At 41.0% G+C, this 20,673-nt stretch overlaps 2 protein-coding genes across 3 annotated transcripts in view; both read right to left on the bottom strand.

Moving 5' to 3' along the window:
* The window catches only part of specc1la (sperm antigen with calponin homology and coiled-coil domains 1-like a), a 28,246-nt gene extending 14,923 nt beyond the window's left edge, over nucleotides 1-13,323 (bottom strand). The window contains exons 1-3 of the mRNA XM_026187540.1: nucleotides 13,081-13,323; nucleotides 603-759; nucleotides 372-510 (exon numbers count right to left, since the gene is read on the bottom strand). Coding sequence (XP_026043325.1) covers nucleotides 372-510; nucleotides 603-722 — 259 coding nt within the window. The 5' untranslated portion in view covers nucleotides 723-759; nucleotides 13,081-13,323. The remainder of the gene's footprint in view (nucleotides 1-371; nucleotides 511-602; nucleotides 760-13,080) is intronic.
* Nucleotides 13,324-14,687: 1,364 nt separating this feature from the next.
* Nucleotides 14,688-20,673, bottom strand: part of LOC113033125 (breakpoint cluster region protein) — a 30,313-nt gene continuing 24,327 nt past the window's right edge. The window contains exons 1-8 of one of the 2 annotated variants that reach the window (XM_026186524.1): nucleotides 19,182-20,252; nucleotides 18,590-18,649; nucleotides 17,589-17,698; nucleotides 17,046-17,185; nucleotides 16,723-16,857; nucleotides 16,506-16,611; nucleotides 15,619-15,778; nucleotides 14,688-15,540 (exon numbers count right to left, since the gene is read on the bottom strand). In XM_026186524.1, coding sequence (XP_026042309.1) covers nucleotides 15,451-15,540; nucleotides 15,619-15,778; nucleotides 16,506-16,611; nucleotides 16,723-16,857; nucleotides 17,046-17,185; nucleotides 17,589-17,698; nucleotides 18,590-18,649; nucleotides 19,182-19,340 — 960 coding nt within the window. In that variant the 5' untranslated portion in view covers nucleotides 19,341-20,252 and the 3' untranslated portion in view covers nucleotides 14,688-15,450. Of the gene's footprint in view, nucleotides 15,541-15,618; nucleotides 15,779-16,505; nucleotides 16,612-16,722; nucleotides 16,858-17,045; nucleotides 17,186-17,588; nucleotides 17,699-18,589; nucleotides 18,650-19,181; nucleotides 20,253-20,673 lie in introns of those variants that run through there. The other variant, XM_026186523.1, reaches the window with a different exon arrangement.

The following is a 20,673-nucleotide window of genomic DNA, read 5'->3' as shown; positions in this document are numbered from 1 at the left end:
GCAATGTTTTTGTCTCATTCTTTTTCTTTTTTTGCTAGTAGACAATTCCCATGCTCTTATTTTGACAACTAAGCTGCCGCTAACCAGCAGCTGCTGTTGTGATGATCTTCACTATCATTGTGCTGCTTGGGTCTCTCGCTCATGTCCCAACATCATCATTTTGGTGCCTCAAGGCACCTCCTATTGTAAGGTAAAGACCTTACAATAATACAGAGAAAAGGCCAACAATTAGATGAGCAATCCCTTGGCAACAGTGAGGAAGAAAACCTCCCCTTTAACATTAAGAAATCTCCGGCAGAAGCAAGCTCCAGGAGGAGCAGCTCCAGCCACGAATACATTCCAAACCTGTGGGATACATTTTTTTGAGATACCTGAAGTTGTCTTTGGCTTGCTGTCTAAGTTGCTAGCGCTTGTGCCAACAGACGTAGTCCTCTTGGTCTTAGTGACGGCACTACTTGATGAAGGATTCCCTCCAGCCATAGCCGCTAAGAGGTCATCATTGCTTTTAACCTGAAAGAAGAAAAAGTCAACACGCTCACAGAAAAATTAATGAAATCAGAAACCTTCAGGTGCTACACGCTCCATCACTTGATGAATTTTACCTTAGACAGAGGGGCAACGGTGGTGCTTTTGGCTGGGGGCTTTCCGCCTGTAGTCACGGCCTCTGACTTTCCTCGATCGGCGCTCCCCTTACTCACCCCTGGCCGGACCGTCTTCTTCATAGTGAGCTCTCTGATGCTGAAACATTTACGGCTCAATCTGTACACAAAAAGGAAAGGAGACAGAAGAAAGGTAATGTGCGTCAGCCTCCAGAGCAATAGCTCCAGTTTTCCATGGAAGAAGAATTCTTTCCACAGAGACAATTCCCTGAACTCTTAAGAAAAAAAAAAAACTGGGACCACATCAAATAGCTGAGCACTTCTCGAAACCTCTGCCTGAGCTCAGAAATTTATTCAATACAGCCGGTGTTTGGGAGCTAATTTTGCTTTTTTTTATTTTATTTTTATTTTATTTGTGAAGCCTACAATGATTAGTTTCTAGTGGATTGTTAGTTTTCTGCATATTTAAAAAATATCCCGTGTATACTGTACACCCCCAGATTCAGGAATGCAGAATAAATACTGACTTAATGGCCTCTAAAGGGCAGCCTCCACTAGATGGGTGTCATGTGTTTGTAATTGTTCTCTCAGTTAGGACTTTTAGCTGCAACAATGATACCAGAATAAGTGGCCGCTGTTGGGGGCGTATGTGCAAAGAATGTGGCTTTGCAGTCTTGGCCTCAGCACAAACAAACAGGAGGTAGGGAAAGCATCTTGCTATCATCGCAAAGAACGTTCAGCAGGACCAAAAAAGGAAAACGAGATTCCACCTCCCACAGATCAACCGAAAGCTCAAATATCCGGCATATCATGAGAGGCAAAAAAAAAAAAAAAACAAAAAACAAAACCCAACACCACAAAAAACCCAAAGTAATACATTTCACCTTGAGCTGCTAAGACATGACTTAGTGCCATTCTAATGTGAGCCACACATATACCAGTTCACAATCCTTGCTGCTTTATTTAAACAACCTGACAAACCAGAAAAGATTCCTAATGACGATTTAATCTAGGCTCCTGAACATACTTACATAGTGACAGACCAAATTAGTAACAGATGACACAACTATACTCTCTCCAACAAATGAAGAGCTTTTTACCTCTCACCAACAATGTGCTAAACCTGGCTATTAAAACAGACAACCCCCCCCCCAAAAAAAAAACCGAGGAGGTTTCACTGAGGTTTTATTCGTAGAATCTGACTTGATGCCACGATAGCAAGAAAAGGGATTTGGGAAGCAGCTGGAGACAAAGAGTAAGTGCTTTTGCACAAACTTGGATGTCTTTGAGTTCACTTACGAGGGGAAAAGTGAGCTAAAGTGATTTATTGTGCACAAGCAAACCCAACTCCAATCTACCTCTGAGTCAGTGCTCTGTTATTTTCCCAAGAAAAAGTTTGCCGTTTAAAAATGGAAATAAATACACAGACACACAGTAAATCTGACTTTAAATAGAACGCTGTGAAGCTGACCAGCATGCTGCAGTGGGCCATAAATGTTTAGACAGTTAGGTGACTAAGCCTTTTTGCTGTATCACGGCTAAATAAATACACGTAGTAAAAATGAATTAATATTTAAAGTAAACTGTATCACCAGTTTATGTTTCCCGAGAACTCAGAATGACCTGCTACCAAGTCACAACTGTACTGTACTCAAAAACAAATACCTTTCTAACAAATTTCAGCTGTGCCTCCGGGGTGCAGGTGCTGTTTAAAATATGCCATCCTGTATCAAGTCTTCTACACAGAGTCCTCAAAAAGATCCAGTTCACACACAGTCTTTACTATCACTCTTCACAGCCTTTCTTCACTATCAATATCAGTTATGAGGAGTCTAAATGTCCTTTGTGTGCTTTTTAAGTTGTAGAACACAAATACACATCACGTAAGGCTGTTTTCACACATGAACTCGGGGAAAATGTCAGGAGAATCAGGGAAGAGCATCCTCAGAAGTTTTCTTTTCATATATTTAACACACAGTTATGGAAATCTCTGACTGAAAGCTCCCTGATTTAGGAGATTGTGCTGTATGGGTACGCCTTATAGGAGGAAGAAAACAGAACAATTTTTTGTGTACTTTGCCACAATTGGACAGCAGATGGACATTTAACGTCCGATCTGTGATAAACACTGTTGGAAAGTAATAAAGAAAGCAAGCACAGCAATCCAATCATGTCTTGCTGTGTGTGTTGGGACCCTGCGATGGCAGGAATTTGCTGCAAGCAGGTGGGTGGGGCTTCCATGCCAACAGCCAGAGCTACATGGACGACATGACCATATTAAGCATGTCTCAGTGACATTAGACACAGCTTTTCTTATAGCAGTGAGGTTTGAACTTGTTGAACTTGTTAACTAGTTACTGGCAGAATCATGAACTCTGAAGTGTGCAGAGAAACTCTGTATAGAAACTGAAAAGAAATCATCCACGATTGATGATGGAGATCCAGAGCATACTTAACCACCCAGAAGAACACTGGGGTCTTAAAATGGTATTCCTAGAACCCTGACCTCAATCCCATAGACCACCCATGGGAACACCCTTGGGAAGCAATGGACAATAAAAGCCAGCTTGTTGGCGTTTCACTAGCTGATGATGACCTGAAAGCTTTGTTGGCTCAAACGAGGAGGAAGGGCTTGCCACAACTGCAGAATCGGCTGGTTTCAGGCCACAACCCTAAACAATTTGCATGGTTAAACTGATCTTGGGTAGGGTGTCCATTACCATTTTGTCTGCATTTTCAATGTGTATTTATCATTTTGTAATTTAAACCTAAAAACATGTTGCTGTTTTGAGAGCACAAGCAGACCATCCCACCCAAATGCCAAAACCAGTCCACTGGATCCAATTCGGGAAGAGGTCAAGGGTTCAGGTTTTTCTTTTAAATTGTCACCAACGTGTATATTACCTTTTTTTAAACAGGGAAAGTTACTTTCAACAGTCGTGGTATGCAAGTCTAAAACCAAACCAGACCGGTACAAAGAAACAAAGAAAAGCCCAAATGTGTACTTAACTGTGCAAGTCCAAACACCAGCAAGTAAGCAACATCTTTAGCTAAAGACAGCCAGAAATCAGTTACAGCCAGATTGCCATTTTAAGCAATATCCAAATATACAGTGCACACACACACACACACGTGTAATATATATATATATATATATATATATATATATATATATTTTAGGGGTGCAACGATATTCGTATCGATATTGAACCGTTCGATACAGTGCTTTCGGTTCGGTACGCATATGTATCGAACAATACAACATTTGTAATTTATTTTATCAATTTTCCTTCTGACGATGCTGTCTGTGTTGAGCGCTCAGTGAATCTGCGTTCGACTACTCCGCCTAGGCTGCACTGTCGAGCGCAGATCCACTGAGCGCTCAACACAGACAGCATAGTCAGAAGGAAGAGCGCAGGGCAAGCTAGCGAGACAGAAGTTAAGCTCTACTTGCAACAGGCAAATTGAACCTCATTCAGATCTGGCGTTTGGAATTATTTTGGTTTTCATGTGACGTAAGTGAGTCATGGACTAAAGTAAAACAGTATGTTGGATGTGCCATGCAATGCTCAATTACATTGGTGTGAACTAGTGTGTTAGCGCAGTTAGCTCGTTAACGTGTTGGCCGTCTAGCCCCATGCACGGAGCGATCGGCGGTAGCTCGTTAACGGAGATTTGCCGTGTTGTGGCGTTAAGGTCATTTCAACGAGAATAACCTGAAAGCACTAGTGGGAACACAACGAATATGACTGCACATTTACGCCGACATCATCCTAGTGCAAAGACAAAAACAACAAGCATGCTACTAACTTTAGCCGAGTCATTTAGACAGCTGTTAGCACATGATTCTCCTTATGCTGCTGAGAATATAGCCCAGAAGAAGCGGATAGTATAGCTTTTATTTTGGAAAGAGCCATTTCTCTGTAATAAACTCTCTTTTCCAAAGATGAGTGATTCCTCAATCAGATACAGGGCTTGCAATATCGCTAGCCCGACGTCCCGGAGCTAGCGATTTTTTCAGTCGGGCTACCAAAATCTATCTCTTCCCTGCCCGTCGGGCTATTGTAGGAAAAATATATGTCAATGCTTTTGCATTCTTTCAGAAATGTAGCTGGGTAATTATGTCATTGGCATCGGTGAGCCACTGTCAATATGTGACATATTGAAGTCGCGTTTGAATTTGCGCTTGTTTTTTTGCTTTCACTTTGCAATCGTGCGAACTGTGTATAGAGAGCGACAGCACTGATCTGTGAGTGATGATAATTTGTGCACCAATTCCTCTGACATTGTCTTATTAATCGTTAGCTTACTATGCAAACATGACAAGTGAAATCTCCCGCAGCAAGCTTAAACATGTGAGAGGTTGATCGCGCAGAGAATCGCTGAGCTTATGTGAGTGAGCGTGTAAAAGCATTTCAGTTCTGCTGAGCCAAATAAGACAGGTCAGGGTGAAGAAGTGACAGCCAAAGAAAAGCTTACCACAAAACGGAAAAGTTATGACAAATCAGACTATAAGGCAAAAAGAAAGTGCAGCTTTATGGTTTCATGGACAAAATAATTTCTGTGGCTGCAATATGATGAGCTAAATAACCAGGGGTGCACATAAGTGGTCCGCAGGTGCGCATTCGCTGTCAAAATAAAAAACACGCACAAGGGTTAGGGTTAAATTTAAAAACTGTACTTTTGAGTTAAAATATATATTTATAATTTTAATAAATGACAAATTAAAAATGCATGAACATTTTTTTAAAAAATATCGAACTGTGACACCAAAGTATCGAACCGAACCGTGAATTTTGTGTATCGTTGCACCCCTAATATTAAAAAAAAAATTATATATATATATATATATATATATATATATATATATATATATATATATATATATATATATATATATCTCTCAGTTCCAAGGGGAAAAAACATTGCCAAAAACCACAAAGGTTGAACCTTTTGGAAAGTCTGAGTGGGCCAAAATCCTGTTCCAGTTCTTGCTCCTCAAGGTGACACAATCAGTTATTAGGTTAAAGTGCCAATTGCTTTTTCGCATAGACACGGGTAGGTTTGGATAACTTTCTTTAATAAATTAAACTGTTACTTAAAAATTCACACAGAGGAGGCTACCCCCCCCCTCTGTCCCCTTCTGGCTGCCTCTGCCTCAATTTTATCCCACAACTTAGACATTCACATTACTCACACTCTCATTACACATACATATAGGATCTTGGGGGTGGGCACGATACACGGAATCCAAAGTACCATCAGGGTGTACACCCCACCCCTGGCGTCGTTGCCCACCTCTCAATGTTAAATACACGTAGACATTGAGGGCTAGCAGGAGGGACCATGCGCTTATGCGCTTACCTGCTGCTCTCTGGCAGGTAGCTCCATGCCCTCCTGGGTTTTAAATGCACCTTAGAACACACATGCATCAACATTACAATGAGCGGGTGGAGGGAGGTTTGGAGTCTTCTCTCACCCCCATTCTCTGCGACCTGCTGGAGCAGGGGGGCTAGGACTAGGAGGAGGAGTTGGCCGTCCGACTGCGGTCTGGAGTGTGGAGCCTTCCTGCTGCTGCGGAGTTGGGGCGGTCTGCCTCCCCCCACCGCAGGGAAAAGGGAAACACCACCTGGGTCTGGGTGCAGTTCCCCCCTCCAGGGGCGGGGGCACCTAGACCCGGTTTGTAGAGTACGCTTGGGGAGTGTGATCGTGTGTACAACGTCTCTTTATGTCTGTCTCCACGTTGGTTGAGTGTGGAGTAAGTGCATATGAGAGCATGAGGGTGGGAATGGATGTTTGTATCTGTGTGTGCCTGTATGTCTGTGTCTATATGTCAGGTTGGGTGTCAGGCGCCACCTCTCTGGGGACATCTCAGGCCCTCCAAGGTTTGGAGGCCTATCTCCCCCTACCACCACTTCCCCTGCCAGTGGCGGACCCCCTCAGACATCGGTGCGTTGGTGGTTCTTTGTGTCCGGGGATGGGCGTCCAGGTACACACCGGCTCACTCCTTGGCGGCCGCTTATCGGGGCCTGGAGCCTGGGGCTCGCTCGGGCCACTTCGGAGGTGGGGTGCCCCCGGCCTCTCGGCCTGGGGCTCGGTCACTCAGGCGCAGCTGGCTGCCGGCGGAGCTCACGGGCGCGTCACTGCACCTCCCCCTGGCTTCTGCTCCGCGGCTGCTGAGTGAGCCCTCATCTGGGACTCTCCTCAGCTCTTTCTGGGACAGTGGCGCGGCTGCCCCTCTGTTGGTCTTCCTTGGTCTCTTGTGTTCTGGGGGCCTCTGGATGTCTGGAGTTTTGATCTCCTCCACACCTGCTTCACGCCCTGGTGTGACGGGGCTGTGGCCCCCCCACACCCTCTAGCAGATTATTACATGAAGGAACCTTTTAAAAAACAAAAAACAAGCGCGTCCATGCTCACAGGTGTACACACAGGTGATCACACCCACAAACTATACCCTTTTTGGCTCCTACCTCAAAGCACACTGTGTTCTGTTGATCTTATGTGCTGCACAATAATGTTTAACATTTAGTATTTACTGTCATATTCCCATATATCATTGTGATGTTGTTTATTCTATTACTCTTGTTCTCTTCTGCTTGCTTTCTTTTTTCTTTCTCAGCAGGTGATCCAGGTGATTGATATATGCATTTTTTTTTCTCTGCCCGTTCTGTTGGTTTTTGTCTTTTGCCCTTCTCCCCCGTCCCTCTTCTCAGCTGTTTCTCGTTCCCTCTTTCTTTCTCCCCTTCTTTCCCCCAGTCAAGTCTGTCCCGTATTCAGTAAGTGAAAATAAAATAAACAATAAAAGGTGAATCAAATGGACCATTACGGCAAGGCTGGGATGGTCAGTTTGGTAAAGTAAATCCGTTGGGCATCTTTCTTTGCCTTTAGACAACAATTCTGATGGCAAAAGAGCCAAACGGGACAGGCCAAAAAAAAAAAACAAAAAAAAAACCAAAACACATATGTCATCCTTTCATTGTTTACCATCCTTCATGATAAACGTTCACTGTGTATCATCATTCAATAAAAAAATCTTCTGAAATGAAAAAAATAAATAAATAAATAAAAAATTCACTTTGTATTTACTCATGTTATCTTTGTCTGATATTAAAATGTATTTGATGATCTGAAACAATTAAGTGTGACTTATATGCAATCAATCAATCAATCAATAAATAAATAAATAAGAAAACAGGAAGGGGGCAAATACTTTTTCACAGCACTGTTTGTTCTGTGCTCACATTATAATTGAGCTCTGTTTTTTCTCCCAGGCGTGCACTCAACAAGCAGCCAGTTTTCTGAATAGCTGAATGTTTTTGAATGCAGATGTCTGAAACAGAGAGCTGCTAGCTGGAGCACAACCCTTTTTCACTGGGTCTGAATAGACATGGGAGCACAGGCTGGGGACCAACAGAGCAGCTAAATAGGGCAGAGTCAGCAGCCTTTTCTTTCACTCTCCCACTCTTGAAAACAGTATGCTCTTCAACATGCACCACACACATCACTCTAACTTGGTTAAATTTGTAGAAAAAAACATATATATAAAATAGCAAAAACCCGGTGTGTTTTCCACATTCCTACACCAGCATCTGTGATCAATTACAGTATCACAAACAACCTCGCCTAACAAACAACACTTCTGCTGACTCTACATTGTTGGACTGAGTGTTCATAGTATAACAACGTGTTTAAATAAGGGACATTAGATAAGAGGAGACAGTGAATCCTGAATAAAAATCTATGGGAGAGTTCTGTAACACAAAAGAAGCGTCTCCCCTGCCCCTCACCCCGAGAACCAATCAACAGATAAAAAGAAAAACATATCAGCCACTCATTAGAGTTTGGAATTTCAGAATTTATAAAGGCCACTAAGCAGGAGACAATAGAGAAACACCCTTCAACCATGAGTGTTGATGTTGCACAGAATGTCCACCAGGGGTCACTCTGGAACTCCCTTTTTAGCAATGCCACATAGGAAACAGGCAGCTGTTGGGCACACTTGGGCAGAGCAAGAACAAGTAAATAAGTAACTACATATAACAAATGTTACAAAAATCTGTTTGATTTGTGTGTCAAAGGAAAAAAAAAAATCCAATATTCTATATTCTTAATTCACCAAATATCAATATTAGTCTTAAAAATCCTATATAACTTTGCTCTTCTACAGTGCTGGCTGATGGACCAACAACAGCTCAAACAAGATTAGCCTACAGACTGATGAGTGTACCACATATTTTTGACCATGCTCCCATCTGATAGCAGAAGATCTCTGCAGATAGGCAGGGAGGCAGTCTGTAGCTGCAAACTGACTGCCAATGCGTCACAGCCGTTGAACCATAAATTTCCCCTCTATTGCTGGGTTGTTTCCCAACAATTTAAAACAGTGAAAGCAAGATAAAAAGACAAAAGGGCAATAGAGGATCTTAATGAACAGTCAAGCAACAGCAACAACCAGATAGCCCACGTTTCAAAAGACAAGAACACTGTTGAGAAGAATTTGATAATATGGAGGTATTTTGGTTATTTAAACTCCAACAAAGAAGCAGAGCAGCGTGCACTGCCAGTTGTATTGAGAGCGTGTTTCCACTAATTTTTTTTATCATCTGAAGCAGCACCATGCTTTAGAGCACATGCAATGCAAGACTTTACAGTTCCAGACATGTCCTTATGTACCAGAACTTACAATGGAAAATGAAGAGACTGTGATATGAGAAACGCAAGTCTATTTTACTGCAAAACACGCCAATTAGCACAGTTGACAATTTGGCATTTAAGTGGCTGAGTAAAGTAACTGAACCTCATAAGCCAACTCCCTCACCATAAACATTTCTCTCAGATGCTACCTTTTTTTTTTTTTAGGATGGGCAGAGACACTCTTCATGTTGGCTCATGTAACATCCTTTTATTCTATGAATGCATTGTGCAAATATAAAAAGCTTTTTAAGCCTTTTAAGCATGATTTTAGTGTCACTATTTCTACTACTTCTTTGTTTCTTCTATTCATACAGTTATGTCCCTGTAACCACTGAAATTACAACTATGGCTCTCTACCCATTCAGTCACATAGGTGCTTCAAAATAACTGCTCAAATACCTGCCTGGAGGCATTTTGAAGACGGCTGCCGGGTGGCTAAACTTACATTGAGCACAACCGGTTTAAATACAGCTCAAATATTTAACAAACAGCACAGAATGAAAAGGCCAAAGTCCACAATGTTTGCCTGAAACTGGCAGACACGTCTTAAATATTAGCCAGGCTTTTGACTGTTAACAGCACAAGTTTACAGTGGAGGAAGGGTGACTGCTGAACTGACATTCAGAATCTATGAAATACAAAATGACATCAGTTTAAATGTAATAAAGGTGCCTATTTTGATCAGGATGCTGTTGAAAGAAAATATTTATAAATGTATAAATATGTCTGTGAATGTTCTCAGTCATTCAGGTCATTGTAGTCTAGGAAGCTTGGAAAGAAAAGCGTCTGGACTTCTTTAAGTTGCTTGAAGACGTTTCACCTCTCATCCGAGAAGCTTCTTCAGTTCCAAGGTCAAATGGTGGAGAGTCCCAGATTTAAGCCCTATGGGAGTGTCCCTCAAGAGCCTACAAAGGACCCCCTAATGATCTCAACCTAATCACCCGTTTCACACCGAGCCAAGGTGTGAAAACGGGTGTAGGTCACAATCAACCAAGGTTTAGAGTGAACTCATTGTGAAACCTAGCCCTACCCTATCGTGATTTACTGAGATCAAATGGCCCAGGATGTGAGTGGACGTTAAAGGGTCTGGGAAAGGATCTCAAAACTGGATTATAGATGGCAGACAGTTGATGTTGTAAGCCACCACTTCTGTTCAAAGATGGTCCTTCACAGTGGACATAGATGGGGGAGTGAAAGAAGCCATCTATGTCCACTGTGAACAACCATTTTTGAACAGAAGCGGTGGCTTATGACTTCCCAGACACCTTAACGCCCACTCACTTCCTGGGCCATTTGATCTCAGTAAATCACATGATAGGGTGGGGCTAGGTTTCACAATGAGTTCACTCTAAACCTTGGTTGATTGTGAGCTACACCTGTTTTCACACCTTGGCTTGTGTAATTAGGGGGTCCTTTGTAGGTTCTTGAGGGACACTCTCATAGGGCTTAAATCTGGGACGCTCCACCATTTGACCTTGGAACTGAAGAAGCTTCTCGGATGAGAGGTGAAACGTCTTCAAGCAACTTAAAGAAGTCCAGACACTTTTCTTTTCAAGCTCTATAAATGCATAAAGGTGCAAAGCTCACTGTAAACCATGCAATTAAAGCTGAGATAAGCCAAGGGGCAAGTTCCCATTATTTCAAATTAACAGAGCTGTTGTAGTTGATTTCGCTGTCAATAAGTGCACTGGATCTGATCCAGGGTTGCACAAAAACATGAGCTTGAGACAAAGAAGAAACAGTGTTTGAGAAAGAGGTGGGGGGGAAAGCACAGTGGTCTAGTAAATAACCCTTCCCTGCGCTCTTTCTTTAACTGCGGGGAGGCACTTCCTTGCCATAACATCAGCTTCCTGTGGTGGCGTCTCCCAAGAAAAAGAAGAAGAAAAGAAATGTCGACCCTGCAAGGGTGACTGTTTACAAAGACAAGCAGAGATCAGTCCAGTTGAGACACAGACTTTTTCAAACCTCAAATTTGACTTAAAAAAATGTCTGGTTATTAATGCCAAACAGGAATGAACCATCTTATGACAAAGCTTTAACTATTTAAATCTTTAAATCTATAGACTAGTGAGTGCTTATGGTTTTTGCACTCAGCTGTCAAATGCACATTCATCTATGCAAAGGGGTATTTATGTACTGCACCCATACAATAATACCGTTCTCCTGTACACTGCTGTTACTGAGTCAGTCTGATCACCTCCTGCAGTGACACTTTCAGTCACCTGAGAGAGAGCGGCTCCTCTGTTTTGTTTTGTTTTCCCTTCACCACCACATAGCACTGATGCACAAAGAATCACAGCCAACAACTATGTGGTGTAACCATAATATCCAGAACTGCTGACTAACATCTTACTCGTATATCTAAATCCAGTTATCAGTTTGGTCACAGTCCATGTTTAACCACTAACCATGTGAGCTCTTCTCCCAGCGGTGGACCCTCTTTCAAAGACGGGTAAATCCGGTGTTACTTGAATCCTGCCACAAACTCTGTGTCCTTGGGCCTGCTCAGCATATTTATAAGTGCCACAGAGCACGTTAAAAGTAACCGCTTAACTGATTAACTAGTCGTACATTTTCTGTGTTCGGTGCCACTAGAGAAGAAAGTCTCCAAGACTGAGATTTCCCCAAAATGTGTTTTTGTTCTATTCTCAAAGACAAATCATTCATCGGCCAGAGACCACAAAGCTATATTTCCCCTTTACTATCTTCTGGAAACTAATCTCATGAGGAGACTGTGGTATATTGATCTCTCCAAACTGTTGACAAAAGTTGAGAGACATCTGTGGACACCTGGTTTTACATATAAATATATATGTATCTAATTTTCAATAAATGGAGTATACGAATAAGTCACATCTTTGAAACAGCATGGTCAACCAAAAGACAAGCTGAGATATCAGTAGTGTTGACTCCTCTGAAACAGCAACACAAACGTCAGCCCTAATACGACGTGTGAAATGTACACGTATGTCATTTAGCCATTTTATTTTAGGGAAAAACAATCTGCCCACACTACGGAATAAATGAACATTTGTACTACCCTAGGAAAAACAAATAGCATCTTAAAATTATTGACATAACCTAGCTAGCTAGTTAGCTGTACTGTCAGGCAGGCAGTTAGTAAACTTCCTGCTTTGCCTTTCAAAACTAAAGCACCAACCTAGACACGTAAGCACACCCCTCAACAGCTACTATCGAAAATGTCAACAGACGAGTGAAAATAACAGTTAAAGATGACATGAGGTATAATGCACGCAGACACAAGATGTATTTTTTTTTAACTGCAGATACTTTTAGCTAATGAAAAATGTTCTGCAGCAAAAATCTGGACATATTTAAAACACTATTTAACAGTTAACAAAGCATAACGGCAACTTTATTTTGAGGGAAAATCTCGATTTAACAATAGCTCTGGTTTTACTGGCACACATGAAACTACTGTACGAATGCCCCCCGCCGAGACTACTTGGCAATCTACTTATTGTGAAATTATTTATGAGATGACTCAAAGCACGCTCGTTAGCTTGACAGCTTATCCAAAATCGGGTGTAAGGGTTAAAACAACATTTCAAGCAGTAGTTAAGCCAACACAACTAAGAAAACTAGGCTTGGTTGTTCATGTGACCTCGGCGTAGGTGCCTGCGTTTCTTTTCAGTCTGTTAATTTCACCGCGCTGCCAGCAAGAAATATCAACAATTATGTCGCTAATGCTATTATTAAGCTAACAATGTTAGCATAGCCGGCAAAAAGACAGCGCCCCTCCACTTAACTGCAGAAATATTCCTACCTAAGGTTCTCCTTATCTCCCAGCTTGGCAGGTTAGGGCCCGATAGGCATCCATTTGCGGTCGCTAACAGTCTGCCTAGCCCACAACGTGTTACGGCAGCGGGCAGCACCGGTTTCGGATGTCGGCTCCCTTCTGTTGGCAGCAGCCGCCGCATGAGCCTCTGCCCCCTCCCCGTGTTGGATCACCTCAGCACCACCCGCAGGAGGGACACTCCACTGCCTCCACCATAAGCAAATATGTGGTTAATTTGTAACCAAATTAATATAAATATATATGTATCTAATTAACCAAATGTGGTTAATTTGTAACCAAATTAACGACTTTACACGATTTAATTTAAAATGAAGAAACTGGAAAACCATTTGGATGAATGCTTATCCTCTTTTAATCTCTAAGACTAGTTTGAAATATATCTGAAACCTCAAGTATTATCACACTATTTATGCGGGCGGAAAAGTATCAGAATATAAACATAGACAGGGACCCAGCCACAAATCCGGTCTCTGGAAAACTATAAATTGAGCCTGATTTGGATGTTCGCTCCTGTTTTCACTAATCTAATTTTCAGTGAAAACATTTCATACTCTTGAATGTGGTTTAGGCTCAGTTCAGTACATTTCATTCATTAAAGAGGAATAAACCCCTTATCCTGATGACACTGTATACTGAAAAAGGACACAAGAAGAGTTTAATACTGCCAAGTATTTATTTACATATCACACTGGTCATCCTAAAAGTTATTGCTTATTTCACATGAATCAAAAGCCTTTAGACTTTGTGCTAACAAGTTTAAATACTTAAAATGATTTGGAAAAATGTGAATACACAGTGTTTTTTTTTCACAGAGCTTTAACTTACACTAGGTACAGCATGTCAATGATAAACTTATTAATAACTCTCAATACATGAGTGCATCACTATGCTTCAAGGATCCTACTGGGAAATGTTTGGTGCTCCAGATCATCATATCATTCCCAAGTGCTCTCATTTCTACAGCAGTGTGGTTTTTGTTATATAAAGGTGGAAGACTACAGAGAAGGAATGCAGAAAGTAATATATATATATATATATTTATATAAATATATATATATATATATATATTTATATATATTTATATATATATAAATATATATATATATATATATATATATAATATATATATATATATATATATATATATATATATATATATATATATATATATATATATATATATATATATATTATATATATATATATATATATATATATATATATTTATATATATATATATTTATATATATATATATTTATATATATATATATTTATATATATATATTTATATATATATATTTATATATATATATATTTATATATATATATTTATATATATATTTATATATATATATTTATATATATATTTATATATATATATTTATATATATATTTATATATATATATTTATATATATATATATATATATATATTTATATATATATTTATATATATATTTATTGATTCCAGCTGAATACATCAGTTCAGAAAGAATCTAACCAAAAAAAAGTGGATGCATGAATTATGGGTAAAAAGACAAGTGTGAAATTAACACACAGCACAGTATACATTCCATGGGTGGAAAAAAAGGGCTTTTTCTGGAATGATTTTTCCTTTCACTTCTCTGTACCTCCTCCAAAAAGAATTGGTATGTACATGAAAGTTGGCCCGGACTCCACCAGAAGAACCTGTAAAAGGTCACTACACAAACTGTATAGCACAGAAAACAGTGTTGAGGTCAACATGCCTGCATGTTGCTGCATCTTAACTACAGTTTTCAGTCTTATACGTTTTAAATTCTGTACAAAATTCAGAGTGTGTAAACATTAGGATAACTGAAATGTTCTACTGATCGTCAGCAGGGAAACATTGGCACAGGTGAGCTTGAAACCAAGTCAAACAGATCTACAAAAAACAAAAATATATTTAGACTTCAAAAATATAAGTCTGAAAAAGTCCATCCACCCCACATCTTATAAAATCCAGCAGAAGTCATCCCCTATGGATATGGAGCTGATGTGCACAGTGACCAAACAGAGCGGGGGTAAACATTAACATATCGTATTCTAATATTGCTTTTAAAAATGTAAATTAAAAAAAGAAATCATATATTTTGTCCACACATCATAATCAGATGCTTTTTACTGACACAGCAGGTAAGCTTAAACAGAACAGGGCATGGTCATTATAGCTCCAGGAGAAATGGCTTTGCTCATGGTGGCTGTTTCCAGTTTTCAGTGGGTCGAAGGCTCCCCCTGGTGGTTACATGAATAGGAAACCAGCAGCGTCCACCTGTTGAAGCAGCTGAGCTTCTTCCTCACAGCGGGACGTCGCTGTTATACTTCAGTAGAGAAGAGAAGGCTCTGACGTTTGCTGTCAGGTGTGGGAATGCTGTCAAGCTGAAGGAAGTAGAGAAGGACTTGGACCTATGGAGACACACGAAGAAGGGATCAGACCCATACGGGCTCTCTAAACGCTGCAGTTTCACTCATCACAGGTTTTACCTGAGCCATGACCTCTAGGGACCAGCAGTCGTTCATGGAGATTGGCTGCGAGCTGCTTGAGAGTTTGCTGTCTTTTTCAGACGGCCGAAGCAAATTGGGGCCAAAGACGGTGGCTATGTTGTGCAAAGACATCTTATTGATGATTTCATTTTCAGCCACCCTATAAGAATGATGTAAAAAAAAAAAAATTAGTTTAGCAAAATCCTAACTAAACAGCACATCTTCACCAAAAGGTATAAAATGTAAATGCAAGAGATGAGGTAAAAAGCGATGTCAGCAAACTGATTCTGTACCAAAAGTGTGCAAACAATTACATTCAAATTAGTTACCATAACCATCTTTTACCACACAAAATTCATATTTAACTAAACTATGAAACATCCACCCATCTTCATCTGTTTGTGAGGCAGCAGGGTAAACAGGATATTCCGAATGTCCTTCTGGGCAGCAATGTTTTCAAGTACCTCCTGGGAGATTCCAAGATTTTCCCAGGCCAGATGAGATAAATTCGCTTACGGAAGTTCTGAGTCTACCTCAGGGTTCCCAGAAAATCACAAAGATCAAGTACCACCAAGAACCATGTCTGTGGGGCTTTTCTGATGTGAAGAATCATTGGCTCTACTTTAACCCTATATTTAAGGCTACATGTCCAGCTACCCTACAGAATAAACTGATTTCAGCTGCTTACAACACTATTCAGAGCTCATGATCATATTCTGCTTTCTCAGTACTCTTTTCACAAAAAATGGCCCTAAGAGGCAAAAAAAACCCCTTGATATATAAATGTAATTCTTTGAAGATTTGACAGTCTTGTTTAATGTTCTTAAAGTGTCTTCTATTTTGATAACTCGGTACGTGCTATAACAGATTTAATGAAAGCTGTTTACCTTTTCAAGTGGTCAAGCAGGAAGAGAAAAGTCAACAGATTAGGCTCCGGTAGGGACAGCAGAAGGTTGACCATACAGCTCTCCTTGGCCACACTGTCAGAAAGAGCTGTAAGGCAGATGCACATATGAATATTCTGGTGACAAAAACAACAAATGTATCTCCTCCTGACCAACAAAGATGCTGTAGGGGTGAGTTAAACATGAGGTGGTGACTAACCAATGCCTCCAGCAAAGTTTGGGTACAACTCATCAGTGAAAAGAGGCTCCGGCAGCTCACGGAAATACAGCTTCAGTGTTCCCGCGATGGCGTTTACGTCCATCTCCCGCATCATGAGAGCCACGTCCTTGTTGTCTGCAAGACAAATGAGACATCGGTCAGTATATACCAAGGAGTACAAGAGCTTTGAGGAAAAAAAAAAAAGAAATACTGAGCAGGGTGGAAGTCGATTTCTCAGGACTCTTTTCTTACATTTGTCTTCACATCAAGTATATTTGTTCTAAAACAGCTGTCTCTGTTTCCCAAGTTTAAAGTGAACTCACTTGAATCAAAGGCAGCCTTCAGCGCCTGAATGTCAGTTGCGACACCAGATACTCTGTAAATCCCAACTTCGTCCATGCCCCGTCGCTCAATCTCCTCTACACACTGGCGGACAATGAGCGGGACCTTGGAGCGTTCTCGCCTATTAATGACACAGTGGCACAAAAACAAGGTTACAGCTACTAAGAATTCCACAGATCGTAGAAACAGGGCATGTAAATCAGACCACAGCTGAATCTATTTACTTTATCACCAGTACTAATGTTTTTAAAGACCACATTTGCATCAATCTGTTCTGACTTGTGGCGGTCTAGCTTCTTTCCTTTTGTTTTTTAGTTACAGTCAAATAAGCTTTTTCCACATAAGGTAGTTTGGCATGTTTCTGGCGTGAATGACAAAATGAAAAAAATCCCCTTTGGCGCTTCACCTTTAGGGTCCTGGTGTTACGCCAAAAACAAACAAACTTTCACATATACTGACATAATGAAACATGTTAACTCTTACAAATAGATAACAATGACAGTCAACACATAACAGCTACTCACTTTGTTACTGCGTTGATTTTCACTCCAAAGACGCCAGACTGCTTCCTGGAAGGCATTCGCTTCAAACTGAACTCTCTGCCGGTGAACTTCATGGAAAGCTTCACCTCAATCTGACAAAAAGATTAGATAAAGTCAGCCTGAGTGATAACAACAAGTCCAATCCTAAAACATAACATAAAGAGGCAGCAAAGCGACTTGATGATGTCTGTTTTACTGGACTGTTAATCAAAAGTTAGCAACTGTTGGCAAGTGGCCAAAGCAGGCTGGCAAGTCGAGCCCCATAGACCCCCATATTTATATATTACTTTGGTTCAAGCTCATTTCTAGCGTCGATTTTTCATCTTGGACTCTACTAGAGTAGCTTTGCATGATTCACAGTTGAAGATGGTCCACAGTTATCATATTTATTTCATCCACCATCTGAAACAAGCTGCTCTCCCTCCCTGCGTCCTTGCTTTAAGCCAGCTTTCTTTGGCCAGGCTGCCTCTCTCAAACTGAAGGTTTTAACAGCACGTCTGCGGGGCTTCTTTGCTCAGAGCAAGAGCTACTTGCCTGAGATGTTATTATGTTTACCTACTTTCATTGCACTCGTCACTCAGCTTTTAGCTCACTGGGATTACTCGCACATGCTCTGACATCATTGTCTTAATCTTAATATGAGATAAGGAAAACATAGCTGATCTCCTTTAACAACGTGGCACAGTTGATTCCAGTTAAACAGAAACACAAAAACAAACGAACTGGTTAAACGGAAGATGATGGATGGCATATTTGAGACATCTTAAAGTGGATTTTAAGCAGCCTTAATACTTTCTTAATATCTATTCATCATTAATAAGAGGAAATGGTGAGACAAACAAGGAGAACCAGCATTTAAATCTCAACATTTATCTTTCCAGTAAATTTTGTGTGGACTCGACACTGAAACCCATCAATCAGCTGCCGACTTCGGTGTCATTCCTAATTTAGCCGGTTCTCTCTGGTCAGCTGGAAACACTCACCCCATTCATGGTGATGACTGTCCTCTGCCAGTCTTTACTTTGTAGCGTCTGTGGATCCAACTAGAAGGAAAGAAAAATAAATAAAATGGACAATGAGTTCACAATTTAAAAAACAGAAAACATGCGCCTATTGATCTGAACTGAAAGTTAGTGAGCGAGAACAAATTTAGGGAAAATTTCAGTGTAATTGCACCACATGTCTCTGCTGGTGTTATCCCATTCCACTAATCTATTTGAGGCATGTGACTAACAGCAACTGCCAGCTTTTATTTACAGTGATCAGGCATGAGTAATGTGATAACATCACGCCCTCACCACTAAGCACCGTGTCTGTCCAATGCGACAGATGTTCTGTCACCCAAGAAACCATCGAATCTCACTGAGATAATCCTTTGCTCGGTGAAAACAATTTTCTTATATAATGCTTCTTTATCCAAAGGATAAAAAAAAACAATCACAGGCGCTACACTACACGTTCTAAACCTCAAAAGAGTTCAAGCCTGACAGAAATAGGGTTTTAGATATCTGCCAGGAGGAGGAAAAAAGTGCTTTCCGAGACAGCCCGCAGCTCACTTCCACATTACCACGTTACCTTTGGTCTGATCAGACTGCTGCGGACTCTCTCCCACAAACGGGCCCCTGTACTCGTGGGTTTTCTTAGAGTTGCGTCTCCCTCTTCTTCAAGCCTACCCTCTGCCTGATCCATGATCTCCTCTTCCTTTGGGTTACTCTCGCTCTTTATTTCTGGCATTTGCGTTTCTCAACTCCGAAAAGCTTTTTCTGCGGACTGATGGTAAACAAACAAAGAAAGCAGCACTGTTCCACGGATATCACAATTTTCCAAGCTGGCACACTAACAAGAGCAGCGGGTCCTTGTTCCCCGAATAACGAGCCTTTGAAGAATATTGATCCTCTTCATTGAATCTTTAGTAAAAAAAAAACCAAAAAAAAAAAAACCATGTCCCGCTGTCCCATCTTCACATTCATGCAATATAAGACTCCATATCCTTTCATTCCACTGGAAGTCAGAAAGGAACAAAGCCACGCCAGTCAGCCACGTTTGCTTGTGTGTTGTTCTACCTCCCAGATGGATTTGGGGGATTAACTCCTGAGAATCCCCTCCTACCCTCATTACCAGCATGCTTCACCCCTGCCGCTGCAAGGAGTGTTGGCTGGTAAATTTGCATATCAAGTAGCCTAAAGAGGATCCTCTCAGCCTAGTTACCGATTAGCACTATTGACCTTTAACATCAGAACTAACACGTGCCTCGTCTTCCTCATATCTGACGCATTACTTAATATTCAAATCCACGATACACCCGACTGGTGCCCTACTTCGGAGCTGCTAGCAAATATCTGAATGCTACCCCCCACCATGCCCCCTCCTCTAAAGCTCCGCTGTGTTTTGACCCACCTGTCCAGCAGTGAAATCCCTTCACTGCCAGATCAAACAGAGCCGTGAGTCTTTCTCGCTCTGTTATACTCTGGAGCAGTGCCAGCAGCTACATTCGGTCAACCCCAAAGTCTAATCCGTCTCCTGTCACTACACCCAATCAGGGGGTCAAGCTGAAGTGACCCAGTGGCAACCTCAAGACTCATTTCTTTTTCCAAAGGCAAAGGGCTCCCACAGGGCAGGATTAGCCAACACAGATAAGACAACACTGTGAAGTGGCCAGAATCAACAGACTAGAGGGCGCAAGCTCAATTTACAGAGGCAGAGATTTGTGCGTGGAAATGTTAAGATTTAAAGTCGAGATCAGTATCAACACTGGTCTATAAAGACCAGGGGAAACATCGGCCAAATAGCGTTTATGTATACAGCCTTTAATTCACTCATTTTGCTGCACAAGTTCACATATGTAACAGAGTAAAAGGTTTACAAATGAAACTTTCAGTTGAGTTCTTTACTGTGATGAAGAAAAAAAGAGCCTGTGACAGGCTGAATTAATGAGACTCACTAATGCTGACCACAGTTTAAAGGGTTCACAAAATGTTATTCCCAGCTGGAGTTAGTGTGTTGCTTTGAGCTCTTTGTAGAAGTCTTTCTGCTGACTGTAATATTCCTGCTGCATCTGAGAATCCAA

Source organism: Astatotilapia calliptera, chromosome 12 (assembly GCF_900246225.1).
Source record: "Astatotilapia calliptera chromosome 12, fAstCal1.2, whole genome shotgun sequence".
Classification (NCBI taxonomy): Eukaryota; Metazoa; Chordata; class Actinopteri; order Cichliformes; family Cichlidae; genus Astatotilapia; species Astatotilapia calliptera.
The sequence above is the reverse complement of the archived record's forward strand: the minus strand, read 5'-3'. Positions and strand labels throughout refer to the sequence as shown.